Raw genomic sequence first — 21983 nt, forward strand, 5'->3', positions numbered from 1 at the left:
ACACCGTTCTCTGCAGGACAAGCCTGCCGTGGAGCTGCCCAGGTCTATTAGCAGGACACAGAAGGAACTGGAGACAAAGAGGTGCTTTGAACATCAAGTGTCTCACCCCCACCCCACTTCCTGACCCCAGCTGATTTGCTGAAGGGGTCAAAGCGTGGGAGAAAACGGCCAGGCCACAAAAGGCAGGCAGAGGAAATCACCCTGCGCAGTACAGGAAATCTGGGGATCCCCTCTCGCTACGTTCACTGTGCTGGGGTGACCTCCACTTATTTCCAGGCGCTCCCCCTGCAGCATGATTTCAATATCATCCTATTTCTATGCTGTACTCTCTTTAAGAAGCGAGATGGGAACTAGGGGCTGGGGGCGGTGGAAAAGGTGTGTGTTTGCAGACAAGATGATCTTTAAGTGAGTTCAGGAAGGCAGCGGAGTCACGCAGGCTGAATGGGCTCCTGGAAGTTGGAGCAGCTCCCGGCCCTCTGCGGACTCACTCCAAATCCTTTTGGTCTCTGATCAGCTCTGGCTGTAACCTTTCAAACCCTGCTTGAGAGGCTCAGTGGCAGGCAACCAGCCAAGGGATTAGAGAGATCATCTACCTGGCCTGGCATTTAACAACATGCCAGCATCCATCTCCCAGTGAAACTCTCACCCGGCTTCAGAGGAGATGAGCACTCAGCATTCACCAATCCCACAGCGTGAAGGCATCTGCCGCCCACATGGAGCTGTTTCTGACAGTGCTGACAAGTTTTTTTCTTTTCTATTGGCTTGACGGCCCTTCTCCCCCCCCCCCCAACTACCTTTGGGGTTTTCCCCCACCTCGCAAACACCAATTTGCCCCCACCTCTCCCTTTCCCCAACTCCCTGGGGTCTTGAATGGATCAGAAACAGAACCATCTCGCCTTTAACAACTTCTATTTCATCCGGATGGTAACAGCAGGATAGACCCCTGGCAGCACTGACTGTGGCAGTCGGGTTCTGGTGGACAGGGCATGGTAGCTGCTGCAGATCCAACATGAAGAGCATGATCCTTTTAGTCCAACGCCAAGGGACTGGCTTGGGTTTTTTTTTATATTTCTTGGTTACCCAGTGGCAAGTTTTATGGGTTTGTTTGTTATTTTGTTAAAGCTTTTTCCTCCCAACCTGCTTATAACAATTTTAAATCTGGTCAAAGTTTGGTCTGAAAACCCTCAGCAAAAGCACAAATGAAAGTTTAAAATGTTAAAAGCACCCGCTGCAGCTACCCAGAATGAACAGTGAAGAGGTGTAAATCTTGCTGTCTTAGCTAGCAGGAGAAAGGGCTGGTGGGTAAGGCAAAGAGCCAGGAATCAAGCAATCCAGGTTCAGTTCCCAGCTCCATCACGGATTCCCTGCATGACCTTGAGTGACTCACATAGCCTTTCTAGGCTTCAGATAACAGCTGTCCTTCCTTTTTTCCGTTTCCTCTATTTAGGTCACATCTGACCAGAGAATGATGTGGGCAGCCCCTGCCTCTCCTTTACTTCAATGGAGCTGCATCCAGGTGCAGGAATCTGCCCACACAGAAACATCCAGAACAGAGAATTAAACACCATGATCACAAACAGGTGAGGCCAACAGGGAAAGTCCGCTAGACTGTATCAGAGCTCCTTCCCGCCTAGAGAAAGCGCGAAAAGCACAGACAGCCTGCCGGGTATTCTGTTCTGCTCTCCTTTGGGGGGCCCTGAGGCAGCAATTAAACAGTGCTGACACCCGAGAAGGATGCTGGTGCGTAAACAGAGATGTTCCAGCTCGATAAAAGCAAAGATGATGAAGGCTCAATTGTTATTTACCAGGGAGGGAAAAATGTTTGTTTCATCTACTTTCCAAACACAGCTCTCTGGGTGGGGATGGATATGATGCTGAAGCGGTGAAGGGAGTTTTACCGATGGAGAATACAGGAATCCCGTCTACCAGAGCCCTTCTCACTCTCGTTTTCCTAGCCACATCAACGACACCATTGTCAGATGCGTGGGCAACTTCAGCTGGGTTCTGGGCAGGTGCAGAGCTCTCTGGGCAGGGTGGGGTTCTAGGTAGTAAGCTTGGCAGGGCAGGGATTGTCTCGTCCTCAGTGGCAGTGTTTGTCCCATGGGGGCCTCCTGCATAGCTCAGTTCCGGGCCCTACTCGTGACCTCATACTCACAGTGTGGGCGAGATCACGCCGTACGGAGGGCACCATTTTGAGCCCCGGCCGGCTCTGAGAACAGAGCAGCTGACACCTGGCGGGTCAGATCTGGCTTTCAGGGGGCCCTTCGCTGCCTTGGGACCCCTGCAATTGGTGCAGATCCTAACGCTACAACTGCTGCTCCTCTTTCAAACCATTAGGAGTCCAGCACAGTGAATCCCCTGTCCCCGACTCGAATCTCGAGGTGCCACCCTACTACAAATATAAACTAGGACCAGGAGCCAGGATCTCTCAAGTTCTGCTTTGCCTCTGCCTTTGGATCAGTCAGCTACAGTGGGCCCAGATTTTCAGAGGCGGTCTCTAATTTTGGATGTCCAATACAGGATACCAGGGGGCTGATTTCCCAAAGGTGCCGAGTTCTCTCAGCTCTCTAATGTCAACTGGCATTGCACGTACTCGGCTCCTCTGCAAATCTGACCCCAGGTGGTTCAAGCCTCGCCCAGAATTAGGGGCTATGCTTTGAAAGTCTAAACCTCAGTTTTCTTGTGCCTCCGTTTCCCCACCTATAACACACACTTCACCAGGTACCCACCTTCCAGGGTGTTGTGATAATTAACATTCGTTTAGCACTCGAGCTTGTGAAGTACTATGTGCACACAGCAATCCCACAGGTTACCCAGCTGTGGTGTTCCACCAATGAGGTCCACTGATGGACCGCTGGGACCTTTTCTAACTTCCGTTGCCATGGGATGCATAAAAATGTGCAAGGGGAAAAGATGACTTAGAAATTTCCATTCATGAGAAGCAGAACCATCATTTTGAAAGGTCCCTTGAGAGAACCCTTCTTGGATCCAGCAGAGAATTATCATCCTATTCCAAGAGTTCATTTGTTATTTGCTATATATTTTTGCCGCCAAGTGGTCTTGTAGTTTAAACACAGGTTTCAGAGTAGCAGCCGTGTTAGTCTGTATTCGCAAAAAGAAAAGGAGTACTTGTGGCACCTTAGAGACTAACAAATTTATTAGAGCATAAGCTTTCGTGAGCTACAGCTCACTTCATCGGATGCATCCGATGAAGTGAGCTGTAGCTCACGAAAGCTTATGCTCTAATAAATTTGTTAGTCTCTAAGGTGCCACAAGTACTAGTTTAAACACAGTCCACGTCTGAAGTGAACATATGTTTATTTGTTTCAGCTGTTTTGGAGTCCAACAAAGATCATGAAACAGAAACTAATGCGGCACTTCAATTTTTCTTACTGCTGTATTTTATTGCTATATTTTCCGATAGTGCACCAGAATTCTCCCTTCGTCCAACGTAATAGCACTTCCCAGATATGTTTCCTAGACAGGTTTTTTTGTTGGCTCCAATTTCTTTTTTAGTTCACAACGTCAATGACCAACTGCTTATAATTAAGGTTGCGTGTCTGTCATGGATTCCGTGACCTCCATGACTTCTGCGGCGGCCAGTGCTGGCTCAGGGGCTGCCGAGCCGGGCAGCCCCTGGGCCAGCAGCATCAGTTTGGGTATGAGAGGGGGCTCAGGGCTGGAGCAGGGGGTTGGGGTGCTCCCCCCAGAGCATCCGCAGCCCCCTGGCCCAAGTTTTAGTTGGGGTATACAGTAGAAGTCATGGACAGGTCACGGGGCTGTGAATTTTTTTTTTTTTACTGCCTGTGACCTGTCCATGACTTTTACTAAAAATACCCATGACTAAAACGTAGCCTTACTTATACCTCAATCTCGCCTACTTAGATTGTAAGGGGTTTGCAGAAGGGACAGTCTTACCACACGTGTACGGCATTCAAACAGAACAATAATTCGTTGTCTTGCAGTGGCAACTAGGAACACTAGTTATAGAACAGGAGCCCATTGTGCTAGGCGCTGTACAAACACAGAACAAACAATGGTTCCCTGCCTCAAAGAGCAAATAATCTAAGTGGGGCCCTGATATTGGCTGGCTGTAACAAGCATGGGCATATAGCACACACAATTCTGCCCCTTAGGCAAGGGGGCTACAGTCATTTCTGGGTTAATGGCCCTAGGCCATATGGATAGGTATTTGTAAAAAGAAAATTTGTATTTTGTATTAGGAAGAAGAAATTGGGCCTTGAGGTTTCTGGAGAAATTTAAAATAATTTGATTCAGAATGATCACTTATGACATCTGCACTGCTTGGCTTACGTTGCTGGAAGTTGGAATTTCAACAGGAGGCCATACTAAAGGACTGCCCGGTCCTGGGAGTTGCAGGGGAGCACTCTAACATTGCTCCAGGTGCTTTGTGGGGTGTGGCGGGTCCTCAGAAAGCATTTCAAAGCCTATGGGGCACTATAGCATCGTTCAGTTCTAAAGACATCTATCGTTGTCTGGGTACCACGCCTGGCCCAACAGGGTCCTGCTCCACAACTGGGGCCCCAAGGCACCATTGCAACGCCACCAGTAAATAACGACTAATACAAGGTAATCCTCCCCAGAACTGCTTACCAAATTGTAGATCCTGAAATAGACACAAAGTGAAGCCCATTGGCTCAGCAATGACTAGGAAAGCCCAGCGTTAATGCCACCTACTCAAAACGAAGGGGATTGGTCTTGGTTGAAGATTTCTCCCCACGGTGACGTGCCCACGGTTCTACAGGTAACGTTTCTAAAAGTAACTAAATGACCTTGGAGCCGAAGTCTTATCGAAAACCAACAGGACTCAGGCTTCGACACAACATTTCAAAAGCACCTGGGGGTAGAATCCTGGTTCCACCCAGGGTCAATGGGACATTTGCCGGTGGCTTCAACAAAGCCAGAACTTCAGTCTATATCTGAAGCATAATGGTCCGGAGAATGGAAGAGACCAGGAATGATCCTTTTACTGTCTCCCCTGTTGGTCTTCAGTTTAGACTTCAAAGAAGGGCTCTGATACATCAGGGATATCCCACCCCCTTCAGTGGCTCCCCAACTTGGGCCTTCTCTTTGCTATTCCCAAAGGAGGGGAGTGGAGACACACCAGCGACAAGTAAGCCCTCCTCTTCCTTGGCTGCTCCCTAACCTACAGCCTGGTGGGACACACTCCCTCTGCGAGAGCTTGTTTCCAGTGAAGTCAATCCAGGAAGCCACAGGGGAACGACACATCCTACCATGGTATGTTGTCTTGGGTGGGACAGGGAGACGGAATTTCCAGTTAAAAACAAAGCGTCATTTCAGCCCAAAAACGCTACAAGAGTTTAATACGAGGAAGGCTGGGCACCTCCCAAATGTATTTGGGTAACGCGTAGTGTGGCCTAGTAACTCGTGCACTGGACTGGGACACAGGAGACCTGTGTTCTATTCTTGCCGGGAGACCTTGGACAAGTCACTTCCCCTCTCCATGCCTCATGCTCCCCATCTGTAAAATGGGGAGAATGATCCTAAACGCCCTCCCAACAAACGCTTTGAGATCTGTGTTGAGAAGAGCCAGGTATGAAGAGTGAAATTATTATTCGCTGCTGGGTAGACAAAGAAGTTTCCTCTCCTTCCTTGCTACCCTTTGCCCCATCCCCTTCCGCTCAGAGACACGGGGATTCTGGATAAACCAGGGAAGTATTATTTCAGCTTTTAACATTAAACCTGACCAGATGAAGGATAGATACATGCTCTGGCTACACAACCCTGGACACTCATCACAACACTCCCAACCTCACAAAAGTCTCTCCTGTCTCTGCAGACTCCTCCTGATTTTCAACCACAATCCTTCCTCCAAACAGGACTCCAGATTAAATCCTGCCCACTTAATTCCACTTGCCCTGACCGGGGGAGGGGAGAGCAAGCCCCAGGGATAATTCCAGTTCCTTTACCAGTGTGAAACACCACAGTGAAATTCGTTCACCAGTGTCCCACAAAGTTGTCCGTTAATCTTGGAGAGTAAATCAACTGCACTCCTGTTGGTGATTGATTTGTTAGCCCCACTCTGCTGCAAGATGGGAATTAGTTGTGCAGATTAATATTGGCACAAACCAAGGTAGCTTTTCTTTGTCACTCAATTTACTCATCATACAGTGGGGAGAGGAGAAGGATGCTTCCAATTTTAGTTCAGACTTTGCCCCTTGTCTCAGGTAGTCCTAGGGTTGCCCCCTTTTAAAATGTGGTTCCTTCTATCCCAATGCATTCTGTGCTTCAAACTGCCATTGATTAGCTTTAGGACCAGCTGGCATCATAGACAGGATCAGACGGGTTGAGAGGCCAAAGAGAAGACACACACCCCCACCTGAAGGCTGGGCCATCTAAAAAGGCAGCAGGTTTAATTTTCAATAGGAAAAAGAGTTCACACACTTCCCAAACACTCCCAACCCGGAAAAAAAAAAAATCACAGTTTCTCATTCCCCCTAACAGCCAGTAAAGCTCCTGACCTTGGATCCAAAGCCAGTGAGTTAAAGGGGAATCCCACGGCGTTTGCAATAATGCTAACCCTAACCATTGAGCCAGACTCTCTTCCCAGCTGTCTTCCTCCCCCGCCACGACAACAGCCACCCCTAAATCCTGCAGCAAGAGGAGCTGTTTTGCACAGGTTTCACCCTGTGTCCTGGGCAAAGCTGCTCTCCCAGCTGCTGTCTCCAATTTCCCAGCCCTCTGACAAACAGCCACGGTGCTTTCGGGTTTGGAGGTGCTACGAATTCATTCGCAGGCAAATAGGGATTTAAAAAAAACAACAACAAAGCAAGCAAACTACGACACTCACCTGCCTTCAGCCCTGAGAGCCCAGCAGCCAGATATCCCGACACCCGCATACATAGGGGGGCTGCTCATTCCACCCAGCTGCTGCAGAATCAGTCTCTAGTGGGGGGCAAGGGAGGGATGGGTTTCAGGAGTTTAGAGTGTGTGTGTATTTTTTGGTTTGCCTGTCACATGGCCGCCTGAACAGCACTAACATTGTAACAGGGCTGCCATGTGAATGAAGCACTCTGGAGAAATGACACCAACGTAGTCCTGTGTGGGGCTATTCCCTATCCCCAAAGAGCCCGTGGGGCTGGAGGAAGGGTTTCAGACACCCAGCACGGCTTTGAAATCTTAGGGGGCTGGAGTGTTAGTGAAGGGCTGGGTAAGGAAGACAGCGGGAGGAGAGAAAGCACCAGTAGCCGAGTACTGGAGTGGCCAACACGCCTGGAAGAGGATCACTTATCCTAGAGATTATGTTCATTAGCTGATATTAATAGCACGGATGTTGTTTTAAAAAAAAAAAAAAAAAAAAAAGACAGCAGCAGCACCTCCTCTTCCCCCCACCCCTCACCACGACAGACAGACCCGCTGCTTGGGACAGGGCTCACTCACCTGCTGCTGACATTCAGAGTCTGGGCTCACTGGGGGAAGCAGCGAGGATGCCCCACTGCTGGGGTAAGTGATGGGCCGACTCCCCCATCCCAGCAATTGTAGCAGTGTCTGGATAAAGAGAGCTGCAGCTGGGGCTGGGGCTGGGGGGGGGAGCCGGAGTCCTTCGGAACGGATCAGAGCGAGTGGATTAGCAGGCCCATCTCATTGCTAGGGCAGATAGTCTCCCCCTAGGGAATGAGTAGACTAATACCCAAACAAGAGCCAGTGGGGACAGAAGAGACTCGCTGTCCTAAGCAGCCGATCACCAGAAGCTGAGCTGGGTATTAATATTGCCCTGGCATTCCTGGGGCGGACCCCAGCTCTGCAGAGGAGGGAGCCAGGAGCCCCCAGCCTCCTGGCTTTTGGCTACAAATTCAAATTCACTCTGAGCAGGGAAGTTATGACAAGCTCCCAGCTTGTGGCCGAGCCTGTTGCTGGAGGTGGATCTGCAGCTGCGGAGGTCTCCTGACCTGCCTCCGGCCCCAGCATAAACAAGTCTGTGAAACTCAACACCCCCGGCCATGGGTAACCACGCAAACAAGACACCCCCTCACACGCCCCCCGCCCCCTATGCACCAAGCTGCTGCATTCTGCACTCTCAGCTGTCCTGTTGCCAGGTGCTTTACGCCAGCCCTGCCACTTTGACAGCAATTTTCCACCCGCTGCTCCTCTCCCAGCTTAACACATCCTCCCGGCAGAGAGAACAACACGGGAAGGAGCCGTACATGGGGAAAGGCATGGCGCCATGTGGCTGGTCCTGGGGAAATACCTGACTGCCAGCAGGTGCCAAGGGGCAGCCGAGGCATGAACGAGTGTCGGAGTACAGGAAGAGGGGAATTAGCAAACTGAACTCAGGGAGTGAGGGGAAGTGTGAAGGGGGCAGGATTCTAGGCAAAGGACCACAGATGGGCTGGCACAGCAGAGCTGGTAAGGGTTGGGGGACGAGGAGCATCAGGATGTAGAAGCGTTCAGCCACTTAGTAGCAGGTGTCTGGTGCAGCATACGGGCTGTATACACCTTCCCAGGGCACACGAGAGCCTGCCAGGCTGTGTGCCACACAACCGGGCCTTGCTCCGAGGTCACCAGCGTACGTAAGGCTGACGTGTCACAAAAGCAAAAGGGATGTTACTCGAACAAAGAGAAAAGACAACAAGTTTGGGGAAACACCCATAATAATTAGGGACTTTCACCCCTCACGCAGGCAGTGATTATGATCCACATTACGAATATTAAATAAGCTTCCCCTGCTGACCACAACCCAGACTGATCAGAACTGGGATCCTGATTTGCTCCCCTGGACTGAGGGGCCCAGCTCCCCAGGACAGAATTTCTGAGCAAGTTTTTCCTTTGTTTTGCACCTGTATCAGCTGCCTCCAGCCAGCCCTCCCTAGGAATTCTGTGTTTGACTTTTGACAACTTAAGTGCTTTGAAAAATGGAGCCGCCAGGCTGTGGGGAAGAAGGGGGCCAAGAGGTGCGTCTGGAGAGCGGGAAGGGCAGACCAAAAGAAGGCCCGGAGCAGAGGGGCTATTCTGTACACCTGAGGGGACAGGCATTGAGCATTTGCTCCAAGTGTGCCAGGAATGTGGGATTTAAGAACACTGCAGCCCTGTCCAGCACAAGGGGGCCTCAATCCTGTTTGGGGCCCTTCAGGCACCACTGCAATACAGACAACTTTTGTGAGTGACCTTTAAAGGCCGTAATGCATGTCTCTGAGCTGGTTTCCTTTGTTGAGGCAGGTACGACACTTCAGGTGTCTGATTTTCAGGAGCCGCCATCCCTACTGGTCAACGCAAGCTGCGGTGTCTGAAAGCCCAACTGCAACGATCTCTGATATTTCAACACTCAACAGCCTGCTGCACCGGTCTCTGGAGACAAAGGTCCAACTCCGAAACAAACAGGAGCGTGCACATGAGGGGTGAATAGGATTTCGGTGCACTGGGATCCTAGTCTAGTATGGAGCACACATAACAATAGCACCAATGCACAACAGCTAGATTAACAGAAGAGAATGTTACCCCGAAATATGTACCAAATCACTAACACTTGGACCAATGAGGATGTGTAAAGAAACAGACAAAAAGAAACTGTCCCAAACCCCTGCTTGAAATAACAGTAAATCTGCGACACACGGCCACAGGAAATGGAATTCAAAGGTAAAGCTGACAATGCGTCCCTAACTCAAGCCATTATACTGAGCCGTCCCCCCTAAATAATGATGCCAATCGCACGGCAGAGTGGGTGAACTTCAAAGGAACATGCGGACAACTTTTCCCGCGCTGTAATTTTATTTTAAACTCCCCCGTGTCTGTAAAGCCCTTTCAGAAGTTTAAAAATAAAATCTTTCCCCGGTGATTTCTATTCTTTCCCATTAAAGAAAAAGACATACGAAGTTGGAGCCCTCCCCACCAATGCTTCATTGTTCTTTACAGGGAACATCAGAGCCTTTTTCCGGTCTTTGTTTCAATGGCCAAATGACGGGGCTTTTACCTATTCTCCTGACAGAGTCTACTCCACAATCTAATCTAGCTCCTAATTTAGTAAGAGTCAGACAAAATTGCCTTTCTTCATTCTATGCTGTGGTTGTTTTAAATGTATGCCAACAACAACATTTTCTATCTTTGCAAATCGTCTCTGACTCTGAACAAAGGCTCAGTGGCAGTACACAAGAGGAGTGCATCAAATCAAGTTTAGTCTGAAGGCAGTTCTAAGGACTGCACTTTCTGGTAACATAGATTGCCTTCCAAAGAGCTCGTGGACATTCAGGAAGAGTCTGAAAGGAATGATCAACAGCAATGTCCACCCCAAGCAACATAACTATGTTCACGCTAGGAGAGCTTTGCTTGCATCCCATACTGATATTCCTTTATTGCCAAAGTGCTTCTGGTGTAGATGTGGCCCAGGAGGGCTAGAAACTTACTTTTAAAAAGAAACGCAAGCTGAGACTCTCATGTAATCAAGTGAGAATGAGGTCCAAGACCTGGGATGTGGAATAAATATAGCGATACAATACAATAATCAGAGCTGGCAACCTGCGTCAGAAGCAGCTACGTTTCCTCCAGTTGATTCATCCAGCAGTGGCAACGGGTTAGTTGTGAACATCAAAGAAGGTAGATTTAAAAGAGATTTGAAACAGGTTCTCTTGTTAATTTCGCCCCATTGTTCCTTGACCCTCTTTAAACAATCCCTCAGCCTCCTTAGCATGCCTACCTTTCAGATGCTTGCGAACTTCCCTTTACAGCTGGACAGGCTGATGGGAGCACAGCAACTCTGCTCTTAGCTGGCCTCACAAGCGGTGTCCAAGTGTAAGATACTGGTCATCATTTCTATATTATATTAGTTCTACGACTGAGACCCCAACGGCCCTTGGGTGGGTGTAAGTGAAATGCAGATGCTGAGGGAGGGGTGTTCATAAAAGTGGGGGATGGTCTGTGTCTGGCGTTGCACACTGACTATTAAAATGGCCCAGACATCATCATAATAGGACATGCACTCAATATAAATGCTAGAGTCACGTCTTCCCAATTTGCCTTCATTCCAGCACGTTCATGCAGATTTTGGGAAAATCTGATCATTTATTTTTCCTTTAATTTTTAGGATAAAGCTGAAATGAACCAGGTTTCTTCCTGTTTTGATCACTGTGACCTCAGTCTTACAACAGGATCCATGTGGACCTTCGTGTCCATACACGACCCCAGCAGGTGACCACCCATGTAGATCCAACTCCAGGATCAGCGCCTGTGTGCGTGAACCAGTTATAGTGGGCCCTGCTATGAATGTAGCATTGGCTCACACTGCTGGCTGGGCAGAACACACTAAGTCCTGTATAAACCCTGCCTCATTTATTTCTTCTACTGACCCTCCATGACAGAGTGGTAGATTTCACAATCCAAAAGAGTGGGGGGGGGGGCGGAGGGAGGGATTCGGGATCTGAAGGACAGCCCCCCACCAGACTGTAACAATTGTACACGACTCCGAGCCATTTGGGACCTTCTGCGCTTGTCAGGGCCAGACCCTCAGCTGGTGCAAACCAACACAGCTCCATCGAGCTTGGTGGAGCGAGGCTGATTTACACCAGCCAATCGGCTGGCCCTCACCTCAGTCTCTTTGTTGCCTTGCCCCTGAGCTAGATGCTGTCTGACCACGATCATGGCGCACAGCCTGGGAGGCCCTCCCGCTGCAGGCAAGTGCTGTTCTAGGCCTTCTTTTCATGCAGCGTTAACTAGTAAAGGCCACTTGAGAAAGAGCAGGTGAAATGACAGTGAGAGAAGGCCTCTGAGACTAACCACGGGCCGGACTGTAGCCCTGCCGCCTGCTCAGATACCTGGACTGCGTTAACACTGAGGAAGGAGCCACCTTTGATCCTTCTTGTCACACCCAGCACTCTCCAAGACAGCCCCATCAGTTGCAGCGTAACAGTCTGGCCGCTGGAGCTCCCAGGGCTAAAGCATGCACAAAGCATGAAGGGCCTCTTGTCCTTAGAGGGGGACGCCCCCCTTTGTCTCTGCACACAGGAGCCTCTGCTCCGGGGGTGGGTGCATAGGAGAGACATCAGCAAACAATCAAAGCGTCTAAAGGACACATGCAAGTTCCCTGAACTCCTCTCATGCAGCTGCTGGGTGCCCATCAGACTAAGGCCTTACCTACATTAGAGAAACGTGCACCAGTGTAACCATGTTGTTGTAGTTACACTGCTGCAAACTCCTAACAAAGATGCATGAGGCTAATAGAAAGCAGGGCTGAAATCAGCAAGTATAACAGGCAAAAGTCAATAATTGTTTTCATGATTGGGACCAAGAACTGAAGTGCTCTGCCTAGCCTAGCAAAAAGCTGAGCCCTGAGCTGTGTGTGCAGAACTGACAGGGTAGATGCTCCTCTTCCCTCACTGAGCCTCTCTAACAACAGAAAGGGAGCAGAGTCCTTCCCCCAGCCCTCCCTGGCCTCCACCAGCTCATCAGAGCATCAGCTTCAGCCCAGGAGCAGAAGGGAGGAGCTCGGAAGTAGCATTCTGCATCCTTCCATTGCCACGACCACCAGAGCGAGACGCGTAACTGTGGCTTGGTGCGTGCAGTGCTAACCTGCACCAAGACCGGGGAAAGGAAGATAGGGATAGGGTCCCATTCTCCTGGTGAGAGGCAGGACCCAACTCCTGACACTGGCAGAGCCGCTGGTACAGCCAGTCCGTATCACCAGTTGCACAGGATGAAAATGCTCTAGAGTCCAAAGAGTTAAAAAATTAAGAAGTTTCCACTCTAGAGCAGCAGAATCTTAATCTGCGGCTCCGGACAAGTTTCAGGGGACGGCACGAGCACCCCCTAGTGGTAAATGTCCAAATATTTAAATACCACAACAGAGATCAACAGTACCACCACTTCCTTCTATGGCAACACCATTCCACAATCATTAAGCAACTTGAATGCAAAATTCATGCCCACGGGGAAAAATGCAGAGTCATTGCCGCTAGCTGAGAAGAGAGCCCAAGCCTGGACAGAAAGGAGTGTTTACATAAGGCAAATCATTTAAAGGGGCTCCAATCATTTAAAAATCATGGGCCTGACCCTCCACAAACATACACCACATTTCGTCTGGAGTGACTCCCTTGAGTGTGATGGAATTATTATTCCCCTACACTGGTATAACAGAAGAGAATCAGGCACCATGGAACAACACACACACACACACACACACACACACAGACACACACAAACACACACACACACACACGTTTGTTTATCCTCTGTTAATAACTTTGATTATCAAATCTAAATGAAGTTCAAAAATAATGCACTCTTCTCACCACTGTTTATGATCTGTTCACTTTTGCATTTCTGACAGCTTGGACACAGGAAACCATGAGGTCAGTGTAACTGATACCCTACTATCTGGTTAAAACAGCCATTGTTGTACAACCCAACTACTCATCAGCTTCTCTAGCTATTACTCAGTAATGCACTTCCTTCCTCTGGTAAACTCATTGTGTTCATAGGCCCCATTTTACAGTTGATGAAACTGAGGCACCAAAAGGTTAAGGACACCGTTTTCAAATGCAGGTGCCTGAGTCTCTCTTTCCCCCCAAGTAAGTGGTCTGTTTGTCACTGACACAACTGGAAATCAGTGCGTTCAGTGTCTCTGAAAAACCTAAGCCCCCAAGTTTGAAAGATTTGGCCTTAGTGACTTGCCCACAGTCACACGTCACGTGGCTGACTAATCTGGAGCAGAACACATGGGAACTCTGGACTCCCCAGGGGTTTGCTCCAACCACTAGACTAAGGTGAACTGCATTATAGTAAGCGTTACTTTGCAGCATTTATTATAAATGCCCTTTGTAGACACTCATCACAGAGCTCTGAACATTTCACCTCTAGAGCTGGTATATTCCATGCATGGTCTCAACCCAAAGAATTTTTTTTTTTTTTTTTTTAAAGAAAATTTGAGGAAAATCCATCCACCCATTTTTCTGTTATGTGAGTAGGGAAAAAATATACACGTCTTTTCCAAAATGGCAAATGTTAAGACACTTTTTACAGTGCATGATATTTGGAAGGGGTGTGTGCACATGTGCAAAAACACACATGATTTGCAAACAGCTAAATTTAATATTTTCCAGAAAGCTAATCATCACGGCAGTTTAATCTGTTGACCATTTTACAAAGCAATAAGAAGGAAAGTGACTAATTACTTGGTTTTGTGTATGCAGACTAGAACCCTTTGCTAATGTTGAGGTGTGTGAAACTAACGCCCACTTAGAATCTTTCCTCACTGAAAGAGTTCAACACAGAGATCGTTGTCACAGTTTTCAAGATAGCAACAGATAAAGATTTCACAAGTGCAGAAAGGTTCCAGTTGTGTTTATAAACATCAGGTGAAATCCTGACCTCTCTGAAGGCAGTGGGCATTTTGCCATTGACTTTGGGGAAGGGGGCAGGGCAGAAGAGGGTTTAGAATTTCACCCCAGAAAAACTGCAGATTTTATAACCCTTGCAAGAGCAGTCTGTGATGCGTACACTGGTCACCTCTAAATATTTAGAGTTGAGATTTGCAAGTAATTAAGGGTACCACACTATTCCCTAATGAGTGCAGGGCATATCATCCTATCATTTACAGTGTAAAACTGTACAGTTCTGAATAGTGACTATTGCAAAAAGCATGAAGCCCACTAAGAACTCCACCGTTATCACTGGGCTCATCATAGTCATTTGGAGCTTCATGCAGAGAGCTGGGTTTGAACTCAGATCTCCTGTACTAGCCCCAGATTCTGGAGTTTAAGAAGAATCTCTACTAGCAACATAGGGCCTATGACATCCAGGCAGCTGAGCAGGTCTGATTCAGCCCAGTACAGGGCAGGGGAAAAACAAACACTTTTCACCCTGAAGTATCCCCAGTGCGCTTTCCAAATGCTCTCTATGCTGCCCCACTGAAATGCAGCCAGCTCTGGGGAGGAGGGTGCCTATCAGGCGCACAGCACCTTGCACGACAGAGAAGCAAGGGAAAGTTTGGACAAGCATCCTAGGGCAAATCCTGCCCCTTGGGAGTGCCGGGGAGATGGTTAATGTCCATGCAGAAGAGAGAGATCCACCGCGCTGCAGGGCTCCTCAGAAAGTCCCCACCACAGCAAACTGCAGGGGCAAAGTGGATGCATCTTGAAGCCTTCCCCTTGGAGAGCTCAGGGGAGCTTGTCCTGCCTTGCCTGGACTCCAGTCCTACCAGCCTTCCCCGACACAAACAAGCCACAGAAATACCCACCTCCTGCACCCCAACCCACCCAGCCGCCCCTGGCTCCCCAGTTACCTGCCATCTCCTGGCGCTCCTCTCTCCTCATTCACGCCCTCTCCCCCACCATCATCTGCGGCTGCAGCCATTGCGCTTCGCGATCAGCTGTTGGGAGAGGGGCTGGGGCAGGACGCTCCTTGCGCCCTGGGGCTTCATGGGAGTTGTAGTTCACAGGCGGGAGCGAACGCGCTACTCCCAAAGGCGAGGAACCCATGGGTGGACTACAACTAGCCGGAAGAGTGGGAGCCCTTTGCATCATGGGAGTTGTAGTTTTTTTTTTTTTTTTTTTTTTTTGCAGAGGAGGAAACTTAACGACCGTTCAAGGAAAGGAAACTGAAAGGGCGGGTTGGAGGTCATGGGCTGCTGAGCAAGGAGATAGATGCTACTGGCCACGCAAAGCCCTGTGGTGGGTTTAAGTGTGAAAAGAGCTCGCAAAGGACCAGAGTGTGCACTAGCGAGCCTGCAAAATGCCAGAGCCCTCCGCCTGCAAAATATTAGAGGTAGAGGACACCGGGCCTGCAAAATAGGAGAGCTACTTAACAGTGAGCCTCCAAAATCGTGGCCCTACTACATCTGGAGCTATATAACTTTATACCATGTGCTAAGTCAACAGCCAGGCCCTGTGGTAAACAGGAAAAACTGGGGAAAAGGGAGATCTCCCAGAATTGCATGTGAGAGTTAAAATGCTTCAGTGGCAGGCTGCACATTCCTTCAGTGCTGAGAGCGCCTTTAAAAACTGCCTCAGCAGTAATCAGCAATGAGCTTCCCTCCCTAGATGCGTGAGACTTGGCAGGTCTTGCAGTAAGTTCAATAAGGAAGTTAAGTCACATGAGCTGGGTATATTCTTAGACTATTGTGTGTGACCAGTGGTGGGTTAACGGCAAATGGTTACTGTATTATTAAATTAAGCATCAGAATTTGGGTTCCATTCTGAGCCTTCATAGATTTTTAAAGTCATAAGGGGCCATGATGATCATCTTGTCTGGTCTCAAGTCATAGAATTCCACTCAATAATTCCTCCTTCAAGCCTATGACTGATCTCGGCACTCTTCAGGTGTATTTTATTTATTAGCTCATGCAGAAATGATGCATACATTAGCTGTCATAACTGAATTAGCAGATGGTAGATAATGTGGTTGATTGTTAGGAAGCTTTGATCCTGCAAAGAATTCTGGGGAATTTACATCCCAGGAGTGGTCCCATTGAAGACACAGTGTGTAGAGCTAAGCACGTGGCTTTGCAGGATCAGGGCATTAGTTTCTCTTTCCATGATCACAAAGGTTACTGGAATGCTTTCTCCCACAAACAGTTGCAAATCTGAATGAATGCGACTCAAAAGGGACAGAAGAAAATACTGGAACAGAAAAGAACGCGAAAGGGTAAAATGTCTCTTTGACAGCAACATGGCTGTGCCATCCACACAGCAAAGATTGCTTTTCTTCTGTGACTAGGCAGTAAATAAAAAAAGACATTTCCCCTCCTGGCATAATGAAGGAGCAAGAAAACCCTTGGGTTCCCTGCCCCAATGCACTTAAATAGAAAATAGTGATTATAACATTATCTAGCAGCCCCTGAAACACAAACACTATTAGCCAAGGCTGAGAGAACAGACAAGAGCACTTGCTTCCTCTCCTTCTCTCTAGCACAAGGTGCAGCTGTTGGCTGAGTCATTAATAGCATCAGTCGCAGAGAAGGCTAAAGGAGAGATGCGTGCAAACAATGCTAAGTTCAGAAAGGAACTGGCTCAACAATGCAAATTTCATGGGGAGGGGGGCTCCTGATCTGCTGCACTCACTTACCCATGGCATTGTGCACATTCTTGGCCTTTTGCATTCTTGAACTGCCTGAAACTTAAGTGAACTATTGACCCTTTGCAGACACTTGAGAAGGCAAAAGCGCCATCTCCCTTCTTCACTGGAGGGCTGCCTGGCCTCATACTCACCAAGGTGAACGCCACATGGCGCAATGGAACCTGGCACAATATAGATATTATTAGATCCAGATCTGCTCTGAGTTACGTCCCCATTGAATTTGTGAGCTGCATGGGGTGTAATTCAGGATGGCTTGTGTTTTGGAGAGGGTAAGGGAAAGGGCAGATGCAGAAAATCCTCCAGCTTGCTTTACATGTTCCTAATCTTCCTGTCAAAGAGGGCCTTAGCCTCATTTCATTGGGATCGAATGGTCCAACTTGCAGGTTTGTTGACAAACTGCTGCGTTAAGGGAGATTTGACTAAATCTGCTGCCTGTTTGGTGATCTGCCAAAAAAGGCATTAGAAAGTGATGAGGACTTTATTGGCAATCTAAACCTGATCTTACAGGCAGGTCTCATTCTTACATCTTTGGTGTCCCCAGCTGCTGTGAACACTTAAGCAAGGACTTTGCAAGGACCAGGTAACACCATACACCTGGAAGTGAAATGGGGGTAGTGGAGCATTGCTTTAGACTGACTACCACAAATATATATTTACAGTTCATGCCGGAGATGGGTCCAACTCACAAAATTCAGAAGCAGCAGGGGTCACGATTTGCCCCTCTGACCAATTGTCTCGACCTTGGTGGAATAGCTGGTGCAGTCATCTGGTGCAATATCCTGTCATCTCTAGCGATCTGAGTTCAGCTCTTCCCACAGAAGACAAGTACTAATTTCATCATAGCTCCCAGTTGTGCACATCACCAAAACACCACACGGTTAAACCCAGCTGGCAATGTCTGCATTAGAGAGGCCAGGACCAGCTAGTGTAAAGCAAATGGTGCTGCAAGCCAGAGTTAAGGTGCAGGAGCAGAACTATATGGAGGAAGTTTACCCAGAGCCTGCCCATGCTATGCCTATTGCTAAACAAGCTCATGCAAATGTAGGTCCATCTCCTGCAATCGGTCTGTGGACAGGGGACCCTTGCACCCCATAGTTGACTTTAATGAGGCTTTGGGCAGGTGCAGGGGAGTGATCGGGGTCTAACATTAAGTAGCTCTAGTATGGTGAAAAACCAAAGTGAATCCGGGATTAGCAATCATCTAGCCAAGCAAATGATCTCTGAAAGGAGACTGAGGGCTTTTCAATTTTACTCATGAGAGGGCCAAACGGGGAGTTTTGCTATCTGAGCACGTTTGAATCTCCCAAATGAACTGGGGATTTAACAGTCATGAGCCTGCCTTTCCTCCTGCAGTTGGTTGAAAGTTCCTCTGCTGTTTATATTCACAGCTCTGGCCCAATCACAATGGACTGAAGGAAAGCTGTCTGGTTATGCAAAAAGAAAAGGAGTACCCATGGCACCTTAGAGACTAACAAATTTATTAGAGCATAAGCTTTCGTGAGCTACAGCTCACTTCATCGGATGCATTTGGTGGAAAAAGCAGAGGAGAGATTTATATACACACACACAGAGAACATGAAACAATGGGTTTATCATACACACTGTAAGGAGAGTGATCACTTAAGATAAGCCATCACCAGCAGCAGGGGGGGGGAAAGGAGGAAAACCTTTCATGGTGACAAGCAAGGTAGGCTAATTCCAGCAGTTAACAAGAATATCAGAGGAAAAGTGGGGGGGTGGGGGGTGGGAGGGAGAAATACCATGGGGAAATAGTTTTACTTTGTGTAATGACTCATCCATTCCCAGTCTCTATTCAAGCCTAAGTTAATTGTATCCAGTTTGCAAATTAATTCCAATTCAGCAGTCTCTCGTTGGAGTCTGTTTTTGAAGCTTTTTTGTTGAAGTATAGCCACTCTTAGGTCTGTGATCGAGTGACCAGAGAGATTGAAGTGTTCTCCAACTGGTTTTTGAATGTTATAATTCTTGACGTCTGATTTGTGTCCATTCATTCTTTTACGTAGAGACTGTCCAGTTTGGCTAATGTACATGGCAGAGGGGCATTGCTGGCACATGATGGCATATATCACATTGGTAGATGCGCAGGTGAACGAGCCTCTGATAGTGTGGCTGATGTGATTAGGCCCTATGATGGTATCCCCTGAATAGATATGTGGACAGAGTTGGCAACGGGCTTTGTTGCAAGGATAGGTTCCTGGGTTAGTGGTTCTGTTGTGTGGTGTGTGGTTGCTGGTGAGTATTTGCTTCAGATTGGGGGGCTGTCTGTAAGCAAGGACTGGTCTGTCTCCCAAGATCTGTGAGAGTGATGGGTCGTCCTTCAGGATAGGTTGTAGATCCTTGATGATGCGTTGGAGAGGTTTTAGTTGGGGGCTGAAGGTGATGGCTAGTGGCGTTCTGTTGTTTTCTTTGTTGGGCCTATAGAGCCAGAAGAGTACCCAGAAGTCACCTACTACAGGACAGGCCCAACAAAGAAAACAACAGAACGCCACTAGCCATCACCTTCAGCCCCCAACTAAAACCTCTCCAACGCATCATCAAGGATCTACAACCTATCCTGAAGGACGACCCATCACTCTCACAGATCTTGGAAGACAGACCAGTCCTTGCTTACAGACAGCCCCCCAATCTGAAGCAAATACTCACCAGCAACCACACACCACACAACAGAACCACTAACCCAGGAACCTATCCTTGCAACAAAGCCCGTTGCCAACTCTGTCCACATATCTATTCAGGGGACACCATCATAGGGCCTAATCACATCAGCCACACTATCAGAGGCTCGTTCACCTGCGCATCTACCAATGTGATATATGCCATCATGTGCCAGCAATGCCCCTCTGCCATGTACATTGGCCAAACTGGACAGTCTCTACGTAAAAGAATGAATGGACACAAATCAGACGTCAAGAATTATAACATTCAAAAACCAGTTGGAGAACACTTCAATCTCTCTGGTCACTCGATCACAGACCTAAGAGTGGCTATACTTCAACAAAAAAGCTTCAAAACAGACTCCAACGAGAGACTGCTGAATTGGAATTAATTTGCAAACTGGATACAATTAACTTAGGCTTGAATAGAGACTGGGAATGGATGAGTCATTACACAAAGTAAAACTATTTCCCCATGGTATTTCTACCAACCCACCCCCCCCCCCCACTTTTCCTCTGATATTCTTGTTAACTGCTGGAATTAGCCTACCTTGCTTGTCACCATGAAAGGTTTTCCTCCTTTCCCCCCCTGCTGCTGGTGATGGCTTATCTTAAGTGATCACTCTCCTTACAGTGTGTATGATAAACCCATTGTTTCATGTTCTCTGTGTGTGTGTATATAAATCTCTCCTCTGTTTTTTCCACCAAATGCATCCGATGAAGTGAGCTGTAGCTCACGAAAGCTTATGCTCTAATAAATTTGTTAGTCTCTAAGGTGCCACGGGTACTCCTTTTCTTTTTGCGAATACAGACTAACACGGCTGCTACTCTGAAACCTGTCTGGTTATGGAAACCATCGCTGATCTCTCGCAGAGTGGGAGGCATTGTCCATGGAAACACTTCGCCACATTCCCATGTCTTATTTTAATGATCCCCATTTTCCCTCTCAGGTGGGGAAGAACATTTCCCGAGGTCTCAACTTTCTATTTTTGTGCTGGATCAGAGCCGCCTGGGAGCATCAACCAGAGCCAGGGGGGCTAACGGAACCAGGAGAGGTTTCGAATAACAACAGCTCCATCCAGTGGCTGGAAAGGAATTGCATGTGCATATTCCCAGGAGATTTTCATGAATGAAAACCTTTGGGGGCTGTGACTGAAATACAGCATGCGGAAGCCTGACATAGGGACTGGCGTGTCAAGATCAGATGCGTCTCCCCCAGACTTGACCTCAACCAGCTAAATCAAGGTGATGGGTGGAAATGTATGTCTGCACTGGGGGAGGTGACTCTGCTAATCACTAAACTGACCCCGGTTTAACACTGACCTTCCTTCTAGTGGAAAGAGGATGGGATTCTATGGTGATTCCTACTTCATGCCCCCTCTCCTTATCTCCCCAGAGAGAATAGTTCCCTCAGAGGAGGAGCTGAGTCAGGGGGTTCAAAATTCAGGAGACCTGAGCTCTTTCCTCTTCCCCTAGTAGCCAGAGATCATAAATCTCCCAGTTACCAGAGGGATTCGCTGATCCTGATAAACCTGTCCGTTAAGGGTGCATTAACCCACAGCCCAGGCCTTGCACTGTTCAGGCCAACCTGAGCCTGAGAAGGAGCCAGAATTTACCAATGTACATTGCCAAAGAGTCACAGTAATACGTCAGCAGCCCCCATCAGCTCCCTCACCCCACTCCCAGCGCCTCCCACCCACCGGCAGCCCCCCCAATCAGCGCCTCCCCCCCCTCCCTGCACCTCCTGATCAGCTGTTTCATGGCGTTCAGGAGGCTCGGGGGGGGGGGCGGAAGCAAGGGCATGGCAGGGTCAGGGGAGGGGGCGGGAAGGGGTGAAATGGGGGCAGGGCCTGTGGCAGAGCCGGGGTTGAGCAGTGAGCACCCCCCAGCACACTGGAAAGGTGGCGCCTGTAGCTCCAGCTCCGGAGTTGGTGCCTATACAAGGAGCCGCATATTAACCTCTGAACCGAGGAGCCACAAGTTGGCCACCTCTGGCCTGGGGCATGGACAGCAGTGATCACCAGGACCAGTGCAGAGGCTTGTTCTCAGGGCCAGGAGGGGAAATTTAGTCCGGTGGGGGTTGCTGGGGATGGGGCCTGCAGTTGGAAAACATCCAGGTCTAATACAGGGACCAGCTGACTGTGCCTGACGGTCTGGCTGAACTGGCCCAAGTTCCTAGAAACCTCTCGCTTCAGTGCCGAGCGGGTTAAACCAATGGGCCTAACAGAGTAGTGTGGCCTTTTGTTTTTTGCTGTGCAGTGATCAGCACGA

The 21983-nt window shown here is 48.6% G+C and overlaps 1 protein-coding gene across 6 annotated transcripts in view; it reads right to left on the reverse strand.

Moving 5' to 3' along the window:
* UCKL1 (uridine-cytidine kinase 1 like 1) overlaps positions 1 to 15405 on the reverse strand; it is a 41439-nt gene extending 26034 nt beyond the window's left edge. For 3 of the 6 annotated variants that reach the window (XM_038369370.2, XM_038369366.2, XM_038369368.2), the window contains exon 1: positions 15248 to 15404. In XM_038369370.2, coding sequence (XP_038225298.1) covers positions 15248 to 15318 — 71 coding nt within the window. In that variant the 5' untranslated portion in view covers positions 15319 to 15404. Of the gene's footprint in view, positions 1 to 6832; positions 6928 to 15247 lie in introns of all 6 variants that reach the window. The other 3 variants (XM_043495645.1, XM_038369369.2, XM_043495646.1) reach the window with 2 other exon arrangements.
* Positions 15406 to 21983: the final 6578 nt, after the last annotated feature.

This window comes from Dermochelys coriacea, chromosome 13, assembly GCF_009764565.3.
Source record: "Dermochelys coriacea isolate rDerCor1 chromosome 13, rDerCor1.pri.v4, whole genome shotgun sequence".
NCBI lineage: Eukaryota > Metazoa > Chordata > Testudines > Dermochelyidae > Dermochelys > Dermochelys coriacea.